Source organism: Microcebus murinus, chromosome 4 (assembly GCF_040939455.1).
Source record: "Microcebus murinus isolate Inina chromosome 4, M.murinus_Inina_mat1.0, whole genome shotgun sequence".
NCBI lineage: Eukaryota > Metazoa > Chordata > Mammalia > Primates > Cheirogaleidae > Microcebus > Microcebus murinus.
This window is the reverse complement of record NC_134107.1, coordinates 104,653,007-104,677,690: the sequence shown is the minus strand read 5'-3', so window position 1 is coordinate 104,677,690 and position 24,684 is coordinate 104,653,007. Positions and strand designations below refer to the sequence as shown.

Sequence of the window (24,684 nt, the reverse complement as noted above, 5' to 3'; positions counted from 1 at the left end):
CATTATCCAGCTTCAACAGTTACCAGCTCATGCCCAACCCTGTCTCTATGCCCCCATAGTAATGAGCCATCATATCACTTCATCTGTAAATATTTTAGTTTGTCTCTCTAAAAGAAAGGTTATCTTTAAAAACACAACTCTACACATTATCACACCTAAAAAGAAATGATAATAATTCTTTAATATCTTCAAATAGACTTCAAATACCCAGTGTTCATATTTCCATGATCATCTCAGAAATTTATCTCTAGTAGTTGGTTTGTTCATATTGAATTCCAAATATAGGCCATACATTGCAGTTTATTATGTCTTATGAATTTCTTTCAATATGTGTATTCACTTTCTTAAGTTGCAATTCCTGCATGAGAAGACTGGCTCATTTGTCCTGTCGAGTTCCCCACATTTTGGGTTTTACCGGCGGCACCCCCATGTTACCATTTAACCTGCTTTCTTCTGTCCCTTTTATTTCCTGTAGACTGGCAATTAGATCTAGAAGCTTGATCAGGTTCAGTTTTTTTCAACCCAAGATACTTCATGGTATGTGTACTTCCATCAGTAGGCCCATAATGTCCAGTGTCTCTCCTCCTGTGATGTTAGGAGCCACTGTTGTGTATTCCTTAGCTCCATGATTTCATTAGGGTTCGCAAAGTTGTGATATTCTGATTCTATCATTTTTATTCATTAATTAGCTAGAAAACTGTTATAAAGAAAATAATTTAACTACTAGGTTGTTCTGAGGTACAGTTTGTACAGGAAAGGCAGGATAAATGCTTTAAATACTTGATTCATTTTCTTTATTAGTTTTCAAAAAAAAATGAGTTGGTTCTATAGTCTTCTCCAGGGTGACCAATGAGGCATGTGTACGTGTGTGTCTTAGAGTTGCTCTGTACCCATGAGTTTCAACACGTGACATGTTTCAGCCTGTTGCAGTTGTTATCCTGATTGATACTCAGATTATCCCATCTTTGGCTAGCAGGAGCCTCTTCAGACTGGCTCCTGCATCTTTCCCACGTGACTCTGAACCCTTTCGCCGCATCTTGTATGCTGATAAGACACGATGTTCCATGCTTGTCTTATACATTTTCTGCCCAGGTCTGGAATCAGCCATTTTTCCAAGATACTCTCATTCCTTTTAGTAGGAAATATTATTTAGAGATGATTAATAGGACACTCGGGCGAACTTTGTTTTTAATTTGTTTTAATAACACTCATGGTGAAATAAAATTCAAGTTGGATTAAATTGTGATTGCTAGCCAACTGTGGGTACATTTGGAATAATACAAAAGATAAAAATATTGGGCTAAAAGGTAAATCATTGTAACTTATTTTAAAGTTTTAAAAAAACCATTGCAAGCTGGGCATGGTGGCTCACACCTGTAATCCTAGCACTCTGGGAGGCTAAGGCTGGAGGATTGCTCAAGGTCAGGAGCTTGAAACCAGCCTGAGCAAGAGCGAGACCCCATCTTTACTGAAGATAGAAAGAAATTATCTGGATAACTAAAAATATATATATATATAAATAATTAGCGAGGCATGGGTGGTGCATGCCTGTAGTCCCAGCTACTCGGGAGGCTGAGGCAGCAGGATTGCTTGAGCCCAGGAGTTTGAAGTTGCTGTGAGCTAGGCTGATGCCACGACACTCTAGCCTGGGCAACAGAGCCAGACTCTGTCTTAAAAACAAAACAAAACAAAACAAAAGCCCATTGCATATTTATCTTTATGGATATTCAGAAGCCTGTTTGAGGGAGGATACATTGATTGTCTCTGATACTTGGTGGCTGTGTACTAGCTTCTTCTCATGTGATCAGTTCTTTTTTTTTTTTTTTTTTTGAGACAGAGTCTCGCTTTGTTGTCCAGGCTAGAGTGAGTGCCGTGGTGTCAGCCTAGCTCACAACAACCTCAAACTCCTGGGCTCAAGCGATCCTCCTGCCTCAGCCTCCCGAGTAGCTGGGACTACAGGCATGTGCCACCATGCCCGGCTAATTTTTTCTATATATATTAGTTGGCCAATTAATTTCTTTCTATTTATAGTAGAGACGAGGTCTCGCTCTTGCTCAGGCTGGTTTAGAACTCCTGACCTTGAGCAATCCGCCCGTCTCGGCCTCCCAGAGAGCTAGGATTACAGGCGTGAGCCACCGTGCCCGGCCTGTGATCAGTTCTTACCAGAGATCCTTTTGCTATCAAGAAATCACATCACTGCTGGGCTCTCACAGCAGGCAACTCCATGGAAAATGTCTCAGTGGGGAATGTGTCCCCTGGTTTTAGGTATTTGTTTTTAGAACTTGTATTTAAATCTGAGACCACTGAAGTATGGATATTCCTGTTTTTCAGCATCTGAGATTCAAATGATGACCCTTCCACCAGGTCAGTTTGTGATCACAGATAGTGGTGTGGCAACTCCAGTTACAACTGGCCAAGTGAAGGCTGTGACTCCGGTAAGCTGTGTTGCTCCCTCGGGTTTCCTATCCATCCTGCGATGCTATATTATAACCCTTATTGCTATTTATTTTTTAATGATTGGTTTACTCTGTTTTCTCACAATAGATGATGAATTCCTTGAAAGCTGAGTCTTGATCTTTATCACTTTATCTTCAATGCCCTGCCCAGGAGGCTAGGATATGGCACATACTCAATAAATGTCTATTTAATTAATAAGTATAATGATCCTAGATCCATCCCTGTAAACACTTTTTTGTATGCTTCTTGGAAAGATTACAAGTCTCCAAGGTCCTCGACTGGATTGGGAGAGAATAATATAATGAATCAATTACAGAGCTATTTTAAACAACTCGCCTACCCAAAGGTGAAAAACATTGCCATAAGTTCTCTTGTTATATTTAAGTTGAGCAGGTACAATGTTGCTTGTATCTACTGCCTCTGTTTTTATCTGCACTGTGTAGAGCTCGTCCAGCATCTCCACCAGTGTCACTACCAGTGTCACAGTGCAACGAAGAATGCTCCAGGCCACAATCTCAGCCTGAAGGAGGAGAGACTCTTTTCCTTTCCAAGAGGTCTCGAACCTCTCCAAATCTCCGTATTTATTGTAGAGAAAGGCATATGTGTTTACAGTAAAGGACATATAGATAAAATCTTTGGTGTCATGTAGTAAGCATATTGTCCTAAACAAGTCTATTTAGTGATATACACTAAGCTTATCTTGTTATTTCCTTTTTGTTCCTTAAAGAAAAGGGCGGGAACGCAACACCAGCCACACTTCCATACATACCAAAGCCTGCTGTGTGCAGCTGGCTGATGACAGTCATATCCCAAGTCCTATTTGCAGGACTGTCAGATGTCCACCTTTCTCACAGTCCCTTTGCCCAGGCCTTTATGCCTTTTCTAATATCCTCTACACACTGGTTTGTTCTGGCCTATCTCTAAGTATTAGAAGACAGAGTACCTAAATTTGAATTCAGAAAAATACTCTCGTATGAGTAAGTTTTGGAGGTCTAATGTACAGCATGGTGACTATAGTTAATAAAAATCTATTGTATACTTGAAATTGTTAAGAGAGTCAATCCTAAGTGTTCTCACTACAAAAAAATGATAAATTTGTGGGGCGATAGATATGTTAATTAGATTGATTTAATCATTTCACAATATATGTATGCATATATCAAAATGTCATATTGTACACTATAAATATATATAATTTTTACTTGTTAATTATAAATAAAGTTGGAAGAAAAATAAAGAAAAATACTCTTAAGTGGCTAGGGGTATTGGGATATTGCCAAGGGAAGAGTGACTGTTTTCCAGGATGCTTTAGAGATTCCCAGGGTAATCTGATGGCCTCAAAAACCTGATTTTTGGTTAGGTGTGGTGGCTCATGCCTGTAATCCTAGCACTCTGGGAGGCTGAGACAGGAGGATCGCCTGAGGCAGGAATTCGAGACCAGCCTCAGGAAGAGAAAGACCCCATCTCTACTAAAAATAGAAAAAACTTAGCTGGGCAACTGAAAACAGAAAAATTAGCCAGTCATGGTGGTGGGGGCCTGTAGTCCCAGTTACTCGGGAGGCTGAGGCAGGAAGATCACTTGAGCCCACGAGTTTGAGGTTGCTGTGAGCTAGGCTGATGATGCCATGGCACTCTAGCCCAGACAGTAGAGCGAGACTCTGTCTGAAAACAAAAAACAAAAAAACTCACAAAACCTGATTTTTTAAATACACTGAAAGTTCACCTATTTCTTAGCATACAAGGTCACAATTAACTAGACTTAGGAGAGATATATAGATCCAGAGTAATGCTACCAATTGTCAGTGAAAATAAAAAGTAACGTAAAATAGAATCATCACATTGGCCTAACCAAGGAATTTTTTCCTCCCTGTAGGGTCCATTCATTGACTTTTACCTTTCTCTGGCCACAAACTCATTCAAGAACCCGATTATCATCAAGGATGTTTCCCTGCCCCAGCCATGATATACATATGCGCAAATTTAATGTACACTTTTGGGGGTTCATGGACCCTAGGTTGAGAACAGCCCCTTCCTCACTAAAGGAAGCCCCACATGGGAAATCAGAAAGTTGCTTGGCGGGCATGAACTCAGAACACGTGGCCCTGGGTAACTCAAATGGGTGTTGGGGCTCTGGCTTTTTCTCTGGGCAGTGCTTGGAAAGGCTACTGCCTGAGTTCCCGTGGTGACTTCTTTTTTCCTCTGCTTCTTTGCTGACCAGTCCCCCTTCTGACTGACACATTCTTTAAAAACAGTAACAAAATAGCCAGCTATAGATCTGTGAAGAAGTGTTCATGATCAGAGGAATAATGAGAAAAAAATAAAGACAATGTGTAAGTTTTCATAAAGCTAAATTTGTTCAATGTAAGGGGTTTTATTCTAAGATTGTGTTGTTCTTATGCTCTTGAGTGTTAAAATGCCTATTTGATGGTAGCATATTTTAAATGATCTTACTTGGCAAAATAGAATTTGGGGGCCCTTTGTGATTTTTAGCTTTGCTGGTCTTTGAAATTCTGAAGTCTGGGAACCACTGATCTCAACTACCTTTCTTAGGGGCCATTCTACTCCTTTAAGGAGACTTTAAATATCTCTTCTTTAATCCATTCTGTATCATTCTTAAGATGTAATTGACAGATAGCAGTCTTTTCTGAATTTCTAAATTCTTAGGAGCAGTATAATAGCACGTTTTCTTTGCCACATATGTTGCCACCATGATGCATTTTTCTGTATCTGAAGTTCTTCACTATATCGTTTGGTAAACCAGCTGAGGTGCTCCCTTGTGGTGCTGACCCTTGCAGTCAGTTGGCGTGACTGATCCATGATCCACCCTCTCTACAGGCCCTAGGTGAAGCATCTATCATAGATTTCTATTTTGAGGTCCCCTTATGAAATTTCTTGGCATGTTCCTTCCTCTTCTCCCCTAGTAGCTCCACATTCCCTTTTAGACCCCAGGTTTTTAAAGATCCTTTTCTTCCCACTGTAGGGTCATTATGTATTATCAGAAAGTCAGCCAGAATTGGAGGAAAAGCAGACGTCTGCCCTCTCCAGTGGAGTCCAGGTTCAGCCATCTGCACATGGTGACTCCTTGGACTCCCAGACCAGCAGCCAACCACAGACCACACAGTACATCATCACCACCACCACCAACGGGAATGGAAGCAGTGAAGTGCATATCACTAAGCCGTAACATTCATCCTTGAGCTAGAATCAAGCGGTCACATCATGTCTTTTCTCATTCATAAATCCGAAAGCTTATGACACTTAGAACTCTTTTTTAAGATTTATTATTCACTCAAGAGTTTGGAAACTACAGTTTTGGCACTCATACATACATTGGGGTTTATTTTGCCAAGGTCATCTTTACCAAATTGACTCTTCAGACCCCAAAGGTTTTTGCCATGGAATGGAGATCTTTCAGGAGAAAGTAGATTTCAAGATGGAGAAAATTTGCCTTGGCTCTTGAGTTGGTTTTTTTAACACATTGATAAGCCTTATTTTTCCTTCGTGGAAATACTAAGTGGCAAAATGTATTCATACCAAAGGTGGAGAAAGGATGTGCCACGTCCATGGTTACTGGACTTTTAATTCCAAACCATGGCACCAAAGGAGAAGGGACATTTTATGGGTGTGTATTAAGTCAGAACTGCTTTATCTTGTGAGTTTGAGTTTTTAATAATTTAACAAAGGGATCCTATTGAATAGGAAAATAAAAATGATGAAATGAAAGTTTGACAGTGCTGTTCTGAAGAAAAAACTGTCATCTAAATTTTTCTTATTGCTGATTTTTTTTTTTTTTTTAACTTTCCTATTTTGGAAAGCTATTGTTGGGCTGTTAGTAGTGCTTTCCACAGATGCTGGTCCTCAGCGGATTAGGGCAGAACTTCATGTTCTGATATGGTTCTGATGTAGTTCTTACTTTATTACTCCATAAAGGTGAGCTCCCTGAAAGAGAAAAGATTACTTGATGTCAGCAGAATTTAAATCCCTACATTAAAGCTTTGCCTCCCAATCTCTGGTTGTGGTTGTATTATGAAAGAGATACTAGTACCAAGAAAAATGTATTAACCCTCCCCCTCCCCACACAGATGTAGAGACAGAGAAAGAGAGAAAGAGAGAGACAGAAAATACTGAAATCTTGCCCTGTCCTGCAGGATCCACTTACCATTCGTTGGTAAAGGATGGATTCCGTGCTCTTACCACATATACATCTAACTCTTGCTCACAGTGTTCAGGGTATTTTAGTATTTTTAATACTGTCTTAAAATGAACATTCTTTAAAGTTGGGTGGAAAGGTGGCCTTTCTTATTTCTTAACATTTTTAACTTTAAACATATTGTAACTTATCTGGATCTTTTTATATGATAAGCAGCTTCACACTTAGGGGAAAAATAAAAATGTAGGGACCATTTATAATATTTAAAGGTAATTAGAAGGGATCTGAAAGAAATCCAATCTTTACAAATATTATACTGTTAGTTGGGAGGGGAAGAAAAATTTTCCTTGATGATAGTTTTTCTTATATGTGTCCCTGTTTGGGAGTCTTGTTTGCTATGAATTCAATGGGGAAAAATATTTCCTTTTTACCATACGTTCCAATTATACACATAAAATATTTAAAAAATCAGCATGTATTTTAAAAACTTTTTGTGACATGCTAACTAACACATTTTTAGAATAGTTATTGCATAGTAGAATTTATCACTCCAGAACAGAAAGGCCTAACTTCTTTTCAAATTAAATTAACTAATTTATTTCTATTTCTTGGTAAAAACTGGTTTTTAAGAAGTAAAGTAGCTTCTTTATATTAAAGATAACTATCCGAAAAGTAAACAATTCTGTTGAAATAACTTTACTAATACGTAGATTTTGCACTTTATTTTTGAGACCTCATTCATATAGTTACCTTAGAACTTTTAGGTGCTAAAAGAACTTCAGAAAATTACTCTATAAATGTGTGCAAACTGCAAACAGACTCTGTATCTTTGGCAATAAAGAGGTAATGTCAATGTTTTCAACAGAAAATATTCACCTTGAGTCAAAATATAGACTCAGCTTCCCACAGTGCCATGATGTGATCATTGTAAACATCCTGGTGTCCAGTCTGGAGAGACTTGCTGGGTGAAGAATACTAGACTTTTTAGTTTTTAGAACTTAAATTTGGCCTTGTTGGGTTCTTTTAATGTGAAGCAGTATCTCCCCTCCCCTCAGGAATAAACTTATTGAAAAATTGAAAACTATCACTGAATGGAATGTTCATTTTATGCCAGTTATTTCAAGTTTTAAAATACACAAAGGAGAATATTGTGGAAGGACCTCTTTCTCTTTCCCTTCAAAGTGTTTTCTTCTCCTTTTTTGGTCCTTATATGAAATAAAGATGCTAAAACTAATTTGTATATTATCAACCAGAGATGCGAGTGGCAGGTAAGCCAAGTAACATGGCTTTAAGATCAGGTGTTCTGCACCTTCATTCCAAGGTTATAGATTTTCAAAAGCATCTGGGTTTGAGCAAGTGGCAGATTATAAGCCATCTGAAGACCCAGTTTGGAAAACCTGTATGTAGCCAATGTTTATATTGTGTCCTCTCTCAAGACACACTGACACTGTAGGCTTCATTCAGTGCGGTGTGAGTGTTTGGAGTAGGTTGGACATAGATTTTATGTTTTTATTGTTTGATTTGTACCCTCAGAAATAGACATTTCATCATGTAAAATTCCTGTTTTCTGGAAAAACCTATTGTTTTGACCTTCTTGAATTGTTTTCTGACTTGGAATTATCCTTTCAAAAAAGAGTTTTTAAGAGTTAAGATATTTAGGTCTAAAAGGCACTTCATGAGATGCTAAAGCTGACCCACTGGTTGAAAATGTCGACCCCATCCTATTATTTAAATGTGAACATTTATTGTACATTCAGTGAGTTATAGTGTTAATAGTCTTGTGCTACCCAGCAGGTGTAAAAATTAATAAATATTTTTTTTTAATAAACTTGTTTCTTGTTTGTGTGAAGCTACAGGAGTTATTGAGCTGGCTAAATGTTTTTCTTTCAAATATTACAACTTCTGATTTCCAATCTGACATGTAGCTTGGAAGTTTCCTCTCCATCTTAACAGTAAGTAAAAGCTGAAAAAACTGAAAAATCAGCTCTTCTTTAGATCTGTCAGAGTGAGCTCACAGGACAAACTGCTGCCCCCACAACTACAGAGAAAGACAAGGGAATATAGAGGATCACAACTTACTACAGAAAAGAAACCCAAAAGAGAAACCCCGGGCAGAAACCTCCACAAGAACCGGTGCCAGAGCAGGGAAACCTGAACTGTAACTGACAAATGGCTGCAGGCTCAGCGTGGACAGGTCTGAGAGACAAAAACTGCAGAGGATCCACATTTTAGTGCGTTTTAGCCCTAGGAGCTCAGCCAGGCTCTTACAGTGAATATCGGACAAAAATCTCCTCATGCTTCCAGCAACAGAAGGGGAAAAGGAACCATTTTGAAGTATACTAGAGCATTCTAGTCTTCCTAATGAGATCCATCCTCAGGAAAAACGACTTTAACCAGTGCCTAACCTGCTGAAGTTGTAGAAGAGCATCACTGACCTAGAGGAAGGGAAATACCCAACCCTAGCCCACTCTAGCCATCCTGTCCCACCTAACGGGGAAGACTAAGAAGCACTTGTGAAGTTCACAGTCCAGGGCACAGGCTCACTAGAGGACTGAGACCTACTATAGGACTATAGAATGCTTCCTCTGCCCCCACACCTACCACTACGTTAGTAAAGGCCTGCTTACAGTAATTCTTTTTACCTGGAACATTATATCCAGCTGTCAATAACAAATTACAAGGCATACTAAGAGGCAAAAGAAGACAAAGTTTGAAGAAAGAGAGCAAACATCAGACCTAGTTTTAGATATGGCAGTGCAAGGCATGGTGGCTCATGCCTGTAATCCCACCACTTTGGGAAGCCATGCTGGGAAGATTGCTTGAGCCCAGGAGTTTGAGACCAGTCTGGGCAACACAGTGAGACCCTTTCCCTACAAAAAAAAAAAAACACCAAAAAATTAGCTTGGTGTGGTGGCAAGTGCCTATAGTTCTTGCTACCCTGGTGGCTGAAGCATGAGGATCATTTGAGCTCAGGAGTTTCAGATTACTGTTAGCTATGATGATGCCACTGCATTGTAGCCTGGGCAACAGAGTGAAACCCTATATCAAAGAAAACCAAGAAAGACACAGGGCAGGGATTTTGGAATTCACAGACTGGGAATTTAAAACAACTGTGATTAATATGAAAAAGGTTTTAATAGAGAAAGTAGACAACAAATAAGAACAAATGAACAATGTAAGATAGATGGAAATTCTAAGAAAACAAATGCTAGAGATCAAAAATACTCTAACAGAAATGAAGACTAGTTTGATAAGTTTATTAATAGACTAGACATCTGAGGAAAGAATTTCTGAGCTTGAGGATATCTCAATATACCTCAAAACTGAAAGACAAACAGAAAATAGACTGGGCAGGGTTGGGGGGAACCAGAACAGAATATCCAAGAACTGTGAGACAATGAAACAAGGTGTAAATATGCACAATGAGAATACCAGGAGAAGAAAGAAAGGAACAGAAAAAATATTTGAAACAATGTTAATTTCCCCAAATTAATGTCAGGCATGAAACCACAGATCCAGGAAACTCAGAGGACAAAGAGGATAAATGCAAAAAAACAAAAACAAAAAACCAACCACACACACACACACACACACACACACACACACACAAATACCAAAAACAAATGAACAAAAAAAATCTGTCTTCAGAAACCATGAATACAAGGAAAGAATGGAGTGGAATATTTAAAAAGTTGAGAGAGAGAGAATGACCAACCTAGAATGCTATACCTCATGAAATTATCTTTCAAAAGTGAAGGGGAAGTGAGGATTTTCTCAAACAAAACTGAGGAAATTTGTTGCCTATATACCTGCCTTGTAAGCAGGTCTCGTTAAAAGTTATAATGTTAAAAGAAGTTTTTCAGAGAAGGAAAATAAATCAACCTCAGATCTACATAAAGAACATCAGAGAATGAATAAGTGAAGGTAAAAGAAAAGCCTTAATTTTTCTTAATTGATGTAACACATGACAGTTCAAAATAATAGTAATGATGTATATATATGTATATATATATATAGTATATACTAATGCATGTATATAGATGTTTATGTGTAAGTGAAATGAATGACAGCAGTGATACAGGGGATGGGAGGGAGGGATCAGGATTATTTATTATAAGATATGTACATGGAGCTTCTGGATAGTTAAACATGTGAAGTTCCTAGAGGGTGGAATGCCTGAAGAGAGCATGGAAGCTCCATACCCCTTCTTTCATTAAAAAAAAAAAAAAAAGATACACTATCAATGAAGTGGGACAGTATTATGGGAAAATGTACTTGGATTAATTGCAAATGTATCTTGCAAACTCTGGGGTAACCATTAAAAAAGGATCATTGATATGCTAAGAAAGGAAAGAAAATGGACTCATATAAGATGTTCAATTAAAAGCACAAAAGATAGAAAAAGAGTGGAAGATGAAAATAGGAGCATAGGACAAGGGTGATACATAGGAAACACTAATAGATATTCATCCAAATATATCAATAATCACTTTGAATATCAATGGTCCAAATGCACCAATTAAAAGACAGAGATTGTCAGAATGGGTCAAGAAACAAAACCCAAGTATATGTTGTCCACAAGAAACTCATTTTAAGCATAAAGACTTATAGGTTAGACAGCGGGCATCAGGGCTTCAAGATGGCGTCGGTTGTACCAGTGAAGGAGAAGAAACTCATGGATGTCAAACTAGGGGAGCTGCCAAGCTGGATTTTGATGCGGGATTTCACACCTAAAGGCATTGTTGGAGCCTTTCGAGGAGGTTGCTACTGGTATTACAACAAGTACATCAATGTGAAGAAGGGGAGCTTCGCTGGGATTTCTGTGTCCCTGGCAGCTTATGTGCTTTTCAACTACCGGCTTTCTTACAAGGAGCTCAAACATGACCGGTGACACAAGTACCACTGAAGAGGGGACCATGTGGGGGGTGTACTCTGGACTCATGACTTTGACCTTCTTGGCCCGGCACCCTCTGTGAGGAACTCAATCATTGCTGAATCCTTTCATATCCTAGTGACAATTAACCTCCAAATAAAAGGTGACTGGTATGTGTTAAAAAAAAAAAAAAAAAAGACTTACAGGTTAAAAATAAATGGTTAGAGAAAGATATACCATGCTAACACTAATCAAAGAAAGTGGGAGTAGCCACATTAATTTCAGACAGAACAGGCTTTAGAGCAAGGAAAGTTATCAAAGAAGAGGGACATTACATAACGATAAAGGAGTCAGTTCTCCAAGAAGACATAACGACACTTAATGTGTGTACACCTAAGAACAGAGGATCAAAGCAGATGGTAAAAATTGATATTAATATAAGTGCAAGGATAAACAGATGAATCCACTATTATAGTTGGAGACCAATACCCCGTATCAGAAATGTAAAGATTCAGCAAGCAGAAAATCAGTAAGGACATAATTGAGCTCAATAACACCACAGGTAAACTCATCTGTAAACTACTTCATCTAATAACAGAGGGCACATACTCTTATCAAGCACATGGGATAGAGCAGTTTTGGGCCATAAAACACTTTAACAAACTTAAAAGAATAGGAATCATACAATGTTTACTCTCATACCACAGTGAAATTAAACTAAAAATAACAAAGCTAGAAAAATCTCAAAATACTTGGTTATTGAGCATACTTCTATATAAGACATGGGTGAAAGAAGAAATCTCGTGAGAATTTTAGAAATATTTTGAGCTAAATGAGAATGAAACATACATATTTGTGGGATGCAGTGCTTAGAGGGAAATTATATCATTGAATACATATATTAGAAAAGAATGATCTAAAATTAATTATTTGAACTTTTACCTTAGGAAACTAGAAAAAGAAGGGCATATCCAAAATAAATAGAAAAAAGATAGAAATTCGAGCAGAAATCAATGAAATTTAAAACAGAAGATCAATAGAAAAAAGAAACTGGCCAGGTATGTGGCTCATGTCTGTAATCCCAGCACTTTGGGAGGGTGAGGCAGAAGGATTGCTTGGGCCAGGAATTTCAGACCAGCCTGGCCAACATAGCAAGATCTCCACTTTACAAAAATTTTTAAAGATTGGCCAGGCATGGTGGAGTATGCCTGTAGTCCTAGCTATTTGGGAGGCTGAGGCGGAAGGATTGCTTGAGCCCAAGAGTTTGAGGCTGCAGTGAACTATGATCATACATAGTACTGTACTCTACCCTGGGTGACAGAGTGAGACCTTGTCTCAAAAAAAACAAAAAACAACCCAAAAATAAAACCAAAATCTGCTTTGAATAGAGCAATAAAATTGATAAGCCTCTAGCTAGGCTAAGAAAAAAAGAGAAAAGATTCAAATTACTAAATCAGAAACGAAAGAGGGCACATCACTACAGATGCCATGGATATTAAAAGGATAGCAAAGGAATACTATGAATATATACACACAAATCTGATTACCTAAATGAAATGGACCAATTTCTTAAAACACACAGTCTGTAAAAACTTATAGACGAAATAGGCAATCTGAACAGGCCTATATCTATTAAATAAATCGAATCAATAATGAGTAACCTTCCAAACAGAAAATACCAAGCCACATAGGTTCACTGGTGAATTCTACCAAACATTAAAGGAAGAAATTATACCAATCTGCTACAATCTCCAGAAGATAGAAGCAGTGGGAATGCTTCTTAACTCATTCTGAGGGTAGCATCACTCTAATATGAAAAGCAAAGAAAGATATTTTTAAAAATATTATGAACATAGATGCAAAAATCCTCAATGAAATATTATCAAACCAAATCCAACAATTTATAAAAAGAATTATGCACCACAACCTAGTGGAATTTATCCTGTTATGCAAGGCTAGTTCAACATTTGAAAACAATTTGTAACCCATCACAAAAACAGAAGAAATGCCACATGATCATATCAATAGAGGCAGAAAGAACATTTGACAAAATCCAACACCCATTCATGATAAAAACTCTCAGTAAACTAGGAATAGAGGGGAACTTCTCAACTTGATAAAGAATATCCACAAAAACCCTATAGCAAACATACTTAGTGATGAGAAACTCAAAGCTTTCCTACTAAGATCAAGAACAAGTCAAGGATGTCCCCTCTCACCGCTGCTTTTCAGCATCGTACTGGGTGTCCTAGCTAACACAGCAAGACAGGAAAAGGAATTAACAGTTATACAGATTGGCAAGGAAGATATAAAACTCTGTTTGCAGATGGCAAGATTATCTATGCAGAAAATCCAAAAGAATCAACAAAAAGCTTCTGGAACTAATCAGCAATTATAGCAAGTTTGCAGAGTACAAGGTTAATATACAAAAGTCAGTTATGGTCAGGAGCAGTGGCCTAAAGCCTAGCTACTTGGGAGGCTGAGCTGAAAGGGTCCCTTGAGCTTAGGAGTTCGAGGTGACCATAGCTATAATCATGCCACTGCATTCCAGCCTAGGCAAGAGAGTGAGACCCTGTCCCTAAAAAAAAAAAAAAAATCCAATCATGTTCCTATATACTGGCAATGAACAAACAGAAACTGAAATGAAAAATACAATACCATTTACATTAACATGCTCCCAAATTAAATACTTTGGTATAAATCTAATAAAATATGCATAAGATCTATATGAAGAAAACTATAAAGCTTTGAAAGAGATCAATGAAGAACCAAATAGAGAAATTATTTTGTGTTCATGGATAGGAAGACTTAACATTGTCAAGATGTCAGTTCTTTCCAACTTGATGTATAGATTCAACGCACTCAATAAAAATTCCAGCAAGTTATTTTGTGGATATTAACATACTGATTCTGGATTTTATAAGGAAAGGTGAAAGACTCGGAATAGGTAACACAATTTTAAAGCAGAACAAAGTTGGACGACTGACACTACCTGACTTCATAACTTAATATAAGGCTACAGTAATCAAGAGAGTATGGATTGGTGAAGGAATAGATGAGTAGAATAATGAGACAGTATAGCAAACATAGAAATAGACTCACAGATAGTATAGATCTATACTGATAGTATATAAATACAGTATAGATTCACACTATATTAAATAGATAATATAGCTGGGTGCAGTGGCTCACGCCTGTAATCCTAGCATTCTGGGAGGCCGAGGCAGGCAGATTGCTCAAGGTCAGGAGTTCGAAACCAGCCTGAGCAAGAGCACAGGCCTATGTACACTGCACATATCTTATTTTGAAGTAAAAAACAAATGGGCAAAAACACCTACATGTGGCCTGTTTGAGGATGCCTGCCTTATACCCTTCATACAAAGTAACTCAAAGACAGGCACAGTGGCTCATGCCTATAATCCTGTCACTTTGGGAGGCTGAGGCAGGAGGTTTGCTTGAGGCCAGGAGTTTTGAGACCAGCTTGGGCAATAGTGAGACCCTGTCTCTACAGAAAATAAAAATAAAACTAGCCTAATGTGGATGTAGTGGCACACGTGTGTAGTCCCAGCTACTTGGGAGGCTGAGGTAGGAGGATCTGCTTGAGCCCAGAAGTTTGAGGTTGCAGTGAGCTATGATGATGCCACTGCACTCTAGCCTGGGCAGCAGAAGAAGACCCTGTCTCAAAAAGAAAAGAAAAGAAAACAAACAAACAAAAACCAAAAAGTAACTTAAAATAGATTACAGACCTAAATGTAAAACACAAAACTATAAAAACTAGAAGATAACGGGAAAATCTAGATGACCTTGGGTTTAGTGATGACTTTTTAGATACAATACCAAAGGCATGATCTATGAAGAAATAACTGATAATATGGATTTCATTAAAATTAAAAATTCCTGCTCTAAGAGAGAAACTGTCTAGAGGATGAAAAGATAAGCTACAGACTGGGAGATAATATTTGCAAAAGACATCTGATAAAGGACTGTTATCCAAAATATGCAAAGAATACTTAATAAGAAAATAAACAATCCTATTAAAAATGGGCCAAAGTCCTTAACAGATACCTCACCAAAGAATATATATAGATAATAAATAAGCATATGAAAAGGTGCTCCATATCTTATGTCAGCAGGTAAATGCAAACTAAAATAATGTAAGACACCACTACAGACTACTGGAATGGCCAAAATCCAGAATACTGACAACACCAAATTCTCATGAGGATGTGGAGCAACAGGAACACTCATTCATTGCTGGTGGGAATGCAAAATGGTACAGCTACTTTGGAAAGCAGTTTGGCAGTTGGCTGTATTCATAATTGCCATAACTTGGAAGCAATCAGGATCCCCTTCAGTAAGTAAATAGACAAAACTGAGGTATATTTAAACAATGGGATATTTTTCAGCACTGAAAAGAAATGAGCTATCAAGCCATGAAAAGACATGCAAGAAACTTAAATGCATATTACTAAATGAGAGAAGCTAATCTGGAAAGGCTACATACTGTATATAATTCCATACTGTATACATTATACTGTATAATGACATTTCAGAAAAGGTAAAGCTATGGAGACAATAAAAAGATCAGTGGTTGCCAGGGGTGGAGGAGAGGGAAGGATGAATAGATGGAGCTCAAATGATTTTTAAGTAAGTGAAACTACTCTGTGTTATACTGTAACGGTGGATGATGATGTGTCAATGTAGGTTTTATTGTAAGAAATGTTCCACCTCTGGAGGAGGATTTTGATAACGGGGGAAAGCTACGTATGAATATTTGAGAAATCTCTGATCTTTCTGCTCAATTTTATTGTGAACCTAAAACTGCTCCAAAAAACAAAGTCTATTAAAAAGTATATTTTACACTGTTTTGACCCTTTTGCTCTCTCCAGTCTGGTCACAGCGCAAGGAAAGGGAAATATTGACTTAACTATGGAATGATGTTCCACTGCCGCTTACACTTGGTAGTTTCTAATTCAAGAACCTCTCGACGATGTGACAGGAGCTAAGGGCATCCGTGGAGCCAGTAGAGGAACCGAGGTCAGGCTTTGTTTGGAAACCACTATTTTCCAGCAAGGGAGGAATGCTAGCTTGGCCGCTGGCTTCCCTGACGTTTCCATCCCATGCATGAAGGGTCTCCACACCACTGGTGGGAGGAACTGTGGAACGCCTAGTCTGACGCCGGTCCAAATAAAACCCAGAGAATAAAGAGGAAAGAGACCTAGATATTTAACAAGAGGAACATTATAGGGTTTAATTGAAAATGCAGTTTTCCAATGTGTGTAACCTTTTCCTGGACATCCAGGGCCGGGGACGGGAGGGAGAAACAAGGACACTCGGGGGCATAGGCTGAGGTCTGTGTTCTCCTCGCTGAACCTCGAGGAACCGCGATTTCCTCGCTGTCAAATGGGCACCAGTGCTGCACAGCTCAGACAGCTGTAGTAACAGTGTGGATAGAAAGTGCTTAGCGTAGTGCCTGGGGCAGGGTATGCTCTTTGTAAGTGGCAGTAAATAAAACTGCATTCGCTCCTGGGCTATGTATGGAGCCTTAATTCACAGTGAGGCAAAGAAGACCCACAAGGTCTGTGCCCTCGGGAAGCTTCGGAACAAGATGAAAGCACAAGCCGCAGGAAACTGCATCCCAAACACCGACAGCGCTCTCTAGGACCCCGGGGTTCACTCGCCCCGCCCCGTAGCCCCGCCCACGGCCCCGCCAGGTCCCGCCCCGCGCAGCCCCGCCCCTTCCGCCGCCCGGGCCCGGAACGTGCACGCACCCAGACGCTTTGCGGGAGCGAGCGCGTCCGGGAGCTCGCGGCCGGAGAAGGCCAGCGGGTTAGGAGACCCGGGCCCGCGGTTCAGGTGAGGGCGGGCCGGCGGCGGCGAAAGGGTTAAAGTGTCCCCAGCGAGCGGAGGGAGGAGGCAGCTGGGTCTCCGAAGTCGCTGCCCCTGTGGCCATGGGGAGGAGGAGCGGGGCGGCCGGGGTGGGTGGGAGTTAGGTTAGGATTAGGCACGATGTGGGGGAGGGGCGAGGGCGAGAGGCGCAGGTTGGAGGGGCGGGACCCGGGCCTTGGGCCTGGCGGGTCGGAGACAGAGGGATATGCTGCCGGGGCGACGGATTTGGAGCCGGCAGTTGCTCCGGAAGGAGCCAAGGGTTTAGCTTCTGTGTTGGGGAGGGTCCAGGAGGGAAAGTTAGCTCAGGTGCAGAGGAAAGGCCACTGGGAGAGGCTTTACTGGTCTAGTAAAGGGGTCCAAGATTCAGAAATCCTTGGCTTCCGGGGTTCCAACTCCCTGGCAGCTACCTGCTTGTTGTATTTTGAGATCCTTTTCAGAATAGTGGCAGGGCAAAGATTATCACTGGAATAGATTAAATTTAGCTGGACTTCCACTGTAATTGAAGAAACTTGGGAGCAAGTTGTATAGAATAGAGATGGACCTTGTAAGAGTCAGGTAGGGCACTGATTTTGCAGCTGATACTCTGTTCTATGCCAGTTCTATTAAGAGGATTTTATTCTAAGCATCAGGTTTCTTCTACTTTTTTTCATATTTAATGTTTTATTAAACTCATATGCCATGTGCTTTCTCAGCTGCTTCAGTTATTTAGGCACCAGACATGTTTAGGAAGTCATTTCACCATGTGCTAAAGGGGCACAATTGCTTGCAGACCACCCAGCTTCCTTGATCAACAGGAATCTTTCTGCTGTGTCTTTATGTAGATCTGAAATATCTTCAGGAGAATTTGAAATAATTTAGTGGAGTGGTTCTTCATTTTACATATAGTTAATTACAGGTTTGCTCTTTATCATTTGAGAATTTTGGAAATGAGAAGTACTTGAGTAATATAAATTGTCACTCATGTAGAGGTTATTCATTGCAGGATTCCAGAACTGAAAATAACAGTAGGGAGGATGTGGTCCATTTCCCCTTCATTTTACAGATACCGAAATTGTCACCTGGTGTAGTAAGATTTGTGGAATGTCACTGAGAATTATTGGCAGGCCTGAGCTAGAAATTTGGTGTTTCAACTGTTAAGTCCTTTTTTTCCCTTTTCATTTCAGTATGCTGGTTAGCTCATTTGGTAGGAATAGGAGCTAGAGAGAATGGATATGCTAAGTGTTTGTAGAGTAAGTTTGAGTTCAAGCTCCCCAGGGAACTGTTAGCATTTAGTCCTATGCTGTCAGCTTTACACCTGATCCCAGCCATCAGCCTTGTGAGGTACTCTTTCAAAATATTTTAACAATGTACTTTTCTAAAGCTGATCAGTGTTGTTATTGTAAGGAGAAAATTAGCATCACTTTACAGGATTATAAAGGTCAGATGGACCAACTAAAAGCAAATTGGCCACTGACTGTATTGGCTGTCATGGTTAGGTGCATGGAACCTCAGGAATTTATGTGGACTAACAAAGTCATATCAAGAAGCTTCCTTTTCGTGATTTAAGTTTTGAAGATTTATACAAGAGGTATTATGTATACTGTTAAGAACATGGGTTTGCAGGCAGGCAGACCTGACTTTCAGTACAGCCTCTGGGTTTGGGCAACTTTTTTTTTGAGACAGAGTCTCACTTTGTTGTCCAGGCTAGAGTGAGTGCCGTGGCGTCAGCCTAGCTCACAGCAACCTCAAACTCCTGGGCTCAAGCAATCCTCCTGCCTCAGTCTCCCAAGTAGCTGGGACTCCAGGCATGCGCCACCATGCCCGGCTAATTTTTTCTATATATATTAGTTGGCCAATTAATTTCTTTCTGTTTATAGTAGAGCTGGGGTCTTGATCTTGCTCAGGCTGGTTTCAAACTCCTGACCTTGAGCAATCCGCCCGCCTCGGCCTCCCAGAGAGCTAGGATTATAGGCGTGAGCCACCGCGCCTGGCCGCAACTTCTTAATTATCTAACTTCAGTTTTAATATCTGTAGAATGGATGCAATAACCTTGCCTTTTATGATTGTAAGAATTAAATGAGATATGTGAAAGGCCTGACACTTGATAGGCCCTCATGAAGTAACTGTTACTATTAGTGTCTGAGCTTTAGTGTATGTGGATTTTTAGTGAATTTTCTTTTATGAAAGAACAAAGAATTGCTAAAAATGAATAGTCATTAAAGAGAGATTGCAGTAGAGAGATTATTGGTCTGGGAAGTATAAATTATGTAATGTGTGATCTGTTTATCATTTACTGTGTGAGTCTCATTTTACTCATCTATAAAATATAGTTATAAGAAATTTATGAATTTAAGATTTACTATAGAAGCAGTCTGAGAAAGGAGTCCTACTAGATAAGACTTAAAAGTTCCAATGGGGGCCTAGAGTGGTGGCTCACGCCTGTAATCCTAGCACTCTGGGAGGCCGAGGTGGGCAGATCGTTTGAGCCTGAGCAAGAGCGAGACCCCATCTCTACTAAAAATAGAAAGAAATTAGCTGGACAACTAAAAATATATAGAAAAAATGAGCTGGGCATGGTGACACATGCCTGTAGTCCCAGCTACTCAGGAGGCTGAGGCAGAAGGATTGCTTGAGCCTAGGAGTTTGAGGTTGCTGTGAGCTAGGCTGACACCATGGCACTCACTCTCTAGCCTGGGCAACAGAGTGAGACTGTCTCAAAAAAAAAAAGAAAGTTCCAATGGGAATGTGGTGGCAGAAGGGAGAAGAGCTGTTTAGCTGTAGTTCGGGTGTAAGAATGAATTCGGGATTGATACTTTTCTGCAGGAGTGTTAGCATTAAGCAGATCCCTGGGATTTCTGCCTTTATGTCTCAAGTTGCATATATTTGTCTAGAGCACCTGTGGAGTAAACAATGGATTCCTTAGACCACATGCTGACAGATCCCCTGGAACTTGGTCCCTGTGGAGATGGCCATGGCACTCGGATCATGGAGGATTGCCTACTGGGAGGCACCAGGGTTAGTCTGCCAGAGGACCTTCTGGAAGATGTAAGTAGTAACATTGTGGTAGTCTTTTCCTCGCTCAGCTTCCCTGTAACAGATAAATTTGGATTCAGTCAAAAGGCTACACTTAGGGATCCAGAAGGCCACATGTGGCCCCAAGGCCGCAGGTTCCCCACCCTTGTACCTTTTTACTCTCTACCAGTTTTCAATTGTTTTTTGTGCTCCCTTTTCTTCATTTTATATGTTACAGGCAGAGTTATCTTTTTTTTTTTTTTTAAGTGTGAAGTCTGTTTAATATTCTGATTAAGGAAGAAAATATAAGCTACATTCTGAATGTTTAATAACATGTCAAAATAACTTGATAATATAAGCTTCATTTTTAACAAGATAATTTTCATCAATTAAAAAAGGTTGTATATTTTAAAAGCAGAATTACATTTGTGTTTACATGAAAATGGTTACTATATTGTGAGTCATTAAACAAAATCCAAACATATTTTCTCTGTCCATAAGGTAACCATCTAGTTAAATAATAGTATATGCCCTGGATAGGCTATCAGTGTCCTTTTGGCCACTTTCACAGGCAAGATGTGTAATCATCATCATTATTAAGGTGGCTACCATTTATTAAGTGCGTATTATGTATAATCCACGATGTATGTGAAAACATTTAAGTATATGTTTTGTTTGTTTTGTCATATTTCAAACATACAGGTGTAGAGTATAATATAGCAAACATTCATCTATGCATCCAGTTTTAAGAGATAATTCGTTTAGTCATATTTGTTTCACATTCTTCTTTCATACTATGTCAAACATTGTAGATAAAATGAAAGACACAAGGGTGCCCTTTCCAGCCGCATTAACAGCTGTACTGCAGTTGGTATATATACTTCCCATCCATGTTTTCTTTGCATCTTTGAAGGAAATCTCTTTATGTTACTCATTAGTCCATAAATGCTTGCTTTATTAAGTACCTGCTCCATGCCATACACGGAGTTAGATGCAAGGAATAAAATGATGTGCAAAAATAGGTTTGCAGGGAAAGACCTTGGACATTGAGTTTGAGGTGTTTTTGATACATTCATGCAAAGATGCCTGTGTAAGTGGTTGTATTTCTGTTGTCTCCTGCTTGAACCCTTCGATGGGTCTATTTAACATGTTTACACGTCCTTTGCTTCTCTCTACTGTTTGCTACCTCCTCTCCTTCGCTGTCCTTGCTCTAGCCAAATGTTGCCTAAACTCTTTTTTTAAAAAAATGAAAGTGAAATATACCACATATCCTATAAAATGTGTACCATTTAAGCCCGCTGCCTACCCATCCCCATCTCATCCCTCTCCATTCCCCTCACAGTAACTGCTATCTTTTCTTTTCTGTTAGTTTTCTTTAGTTTTTATGGTTTTGCTCTGTTTTGAATTTCTAACCTCTTCCTCCAGTGTATCTTTTTTCCCCCCCTTTCCTTGTCCCTCTACCCCTCTGCTATCTTTTTGTTTTCTTTTTTTGTGTGTGATGGCGTCCTGCTCTGTATTGCAGTGGCATGATCAAGGGTCCCTGCAGTCTCAAACCCCTAGGCTCAAGGTATCTTCCGACCTTAGCCTCCTGAGCAGCTGGGACTCCAGGCACGTGCCACCATGCCTAGCTATTCTTTTTTTTTTTTTTAAAAAAAAACCAGGTCTCACTGTGTTTCCCAGGCTGGTCTTGAATTCCTGGCCTTAAGCAGTCTTAACTGGCTCAGCCTCCCAAAGTCCTGGGAATACAGCAATTTGTAGTTACATGCAGGAGCCACTGTGCCTGGCCTCCCTGTACTGTCTTAAATGTCACTTTGTCTAGTGGGTGTTTTCTGACTTAAGTGTGGCATGTATGTGTTTGTACACATAAGCACTTTTTTTGTTGTTGTTGCCCCGGCTACAGTGCCATGGCATTAGCCTAACTCACAGCAACCTCAAACTCCTGGGCTCAAGCAATCCTTCTGCCTCAGCCTCCCGAGTAGCTGGGACTGCAGGCATGTGCCACCATACTCAGATAATTTTTTCTATTTTTGTTAGAGATGGGGTCTTGCTCTTCCTCAGGCTGGTCTCGAACTCCTGAGCTCAAACCATCCACCCGCCTCAGCCTCCCAGAGTGCTAGGATTACAGGCGTGAGCCACTGCACCCAGCCACACATCAGCACTTCTTAAACTATATTGTAATTGCATGTTTAATTGTTCCCCTTCCAGACAATATATATGCCAGTCTAGCTTAGTACTTGGCACACAGAAGCTACCCAATATATAACTCGTAAGTTGAAAATGGAACTCCATCCTGTTTCTTTTCACTCTTAGCAGGCATCTTCAACTCCTCAAGTTCTTTCCTCCCATGTTAACCTTTTCCTGCCACTCAGTTTAAGCTGAACTCAGATGTCCAACGTCATGCTCTTATTGGCAGAGATGGCTTCCAAGTGAGATTCTCTTTATTAGATCATTTTCCTCTGGATTGTTATTTACTGTTGGGTATAGACTGTAGTTTATATTTAGACTTCAATAGTCTCTAAGTTTTGAGAATTGAGTAGGGATCATTAGAATTTTAGTTTGTTTAAAAAACTTAAAAACTTAGAGGGTAATGATAATTGCACAACAACTGTGAATGTACTTAAAGACACTGAGCTGTATACGTAAAAATGGTAAGTTTTATGTATGTACTAAACACGCAAAAAATCCTTAAAAACTTATTTTTCTTTTATTTTTTCTATTTCTCCTAGCCTGAGATATTCTTTGATGTTGTCAGCCTCTCGACATGGCAGGAAGTGTTAAGTGACTCTCAGCGTGAACACCTCCAGCAGTATCTGCCTCACTTTCCTGAGGACAGTATTGAGCAGCAAAATGAGCTCATCCTCGCCTTGTTCAGTGGAGAGAACTTCCGCTTTGGGAACCCTCTGCACATTGCCCAGAAGCTTTTTCGAGGTCCGTAGCTCAGGATTCTTTTTTGAGAGGAGTGTATGAATGCATTCACCTATGTGGATATTTCTTTCTTCATTTTATTCTGTTTGTTTTCACATACAGATACTGAGCCAGCAGAGAGTGGTTTTGTATAACACTTTGCTGCCTAGGCCATTTAAAAAATAATAATGTATTAATTTATATAGAAAATATGTAATAAGCACTCAGCTGTGTAACCACCACCCAGATCAAGGAATAAAACATTTCTGGCATACCAGAGGTAGCCTTTATGACTAATCTTTAAACATTTTTAAAAACAGCTTGCCATTTGCTTTATTACATATATATGTACACATGCTTTTTTTGCTACAGAAAACATGATACTTCACCAAGCACTTCAGTTCAGCATGTACATATCTCTTAAGGACATTTTCCCACATAATCACACTTCTGTTATCACACCTAAGAAATTTTACATTGAAAAAATGATATAGAATATTCCACGTTCAAATTTTCTCAATTGTTCCTGAAATGTCCTTTATCATTGTTTAAATCCAGGATCTCTGCAAGGTTCACGCATTGTGTTGGGCCTTATGTCTCTTTAGCTCTTTGAGTCTAGGGCCTGCTGGTCCTTTTGTTGTCTTTCATAACACTGACATTTTTGAAGAACCCAGGACACTTTAATTGTAAAATGTCAAGCTTTCTAGGAATTTGTCTTCCTTTTTCCCCATGGTTAGATTTGGGTTAAATGCTTTTGGCAAGGATATGCTCTGGGAAATGCTGTCTTTCTTTCCCATCATGTCATCTCGAGAGGCACAAGGGGTCCATTTTTCTGTTTGATAATGCCGTATTTGATCACTTGGTTAGTGGTGTCTGCCAGACCTCTATAAAGGTACTTTTTTCCTTTGTAATTAAGAAGCAATCTGTGGCAATTCTCAGAACGCCTCCATTTTGCCCAGTGAGTTTTGCTTCCATAGGTGATTCTCACCTGAATCAGTTATTACATTTGGGGTTGCAAAATGGTTTGGGGTCACTCTTGGGTCACAGTTTCTTCTCAGTCCTATGGAGAAGAGCAAAAAAAGCCTTCTCCCCCTCCTTTCTGGGGTGACTGCTTTGGCAGGAGGCCCTGCAAGGGCAGCACATCTTCTTGAGTTGTGTTAAACTGGACACTTCACAGCTGCTGAAGACTGGAGAGAACAGGCTCATCATTTCAATTCTCTCATTCTCTTAAGTGTTGAAAATTAGCATTCCCTCCTTTGATGGGTTATTCATGTAAAGAGGAATTCCCCGCTATGGTTGGCAGAGATCTGTTTCACTGAAGCTGGGAATATACTGTCTATGGTAGTGCAAACGTGAGGAGACTGGCTTAGCTTTAGAGGGGTTCTGTAAGGGTCTTTATGAAATGTTAGCACTGTCTTTT

At 39.6% G+C, this 24,684-nt stretch overlaps 2 protein-coding genes and 1 pseudogene across 7 annotated transcripts in view; all 3 read left to right on the top strand.

Annotated features, from left to right (window-relative positions):
• PRDM10 (PR/SET domain 10) overlaps nt 1-8,435 on the top strand; it is a 101,620-nt gene extending 93,185 nt beyond the window's left edge. For all 3 annotated transcript variants that reach the window (XM_076002651.1, XM_076002649.1, XM_076002650.1), the window contains exons 20-21: nt 2,332-2,435; nt 5,438-8,435. In XM_076002651.1, coding sequence (XP_075858766.1) covers nt 2,332-2,435; nt 5,438-5,641 — 308 coding nt within the window. In that variant the 3' untranslated portion in view covers nt 5,642-8,435. The remainder of the gene's footprint in view (nt 1-2,331; nt 2,436-5,437) is intronic.
• A 2,407-nt stretch (nt 8,436-10,842) lies between these two features.
• LOC105881602 (ATP synthase F(0) complex subunit f, mitochondrial pseudogene) lies at nt 10,843-11,651 on the top strand (annotated as a pseudogene).
• A 5,578-nt stretch (nt 11,652-17,229) lies between these two features.
• NFRKB (nuclear factor related to kappaB binding protein) overlaps nt 17,230-24,684 on the top strand; it is a 32,499-nt gene continuing 25,044 nt past the window's right edge. For all 4 annotated transcript variants that reach the window (XM_012783315.3, XM_012783314.3, XM_012783316.3 and 1 more), the window contains exons 1-3: nt 17,230-17,336; nt 20,240-20,393; nt 23,087-23,288. In XM_012783315.3, coding sequence (XP_012638769.1) covers nt 20,259-20,393; nt 23,087-23,288 — 337 coding nt within the window. In that variant the 5' untranslated portion in view covers nt 17,230-17,336; nt 20,240-20,258. The remainder of the gene's footprint in view (nt 17,337-20,239; nt 20,394-23,086; nt 23,289-24,684) is intronic.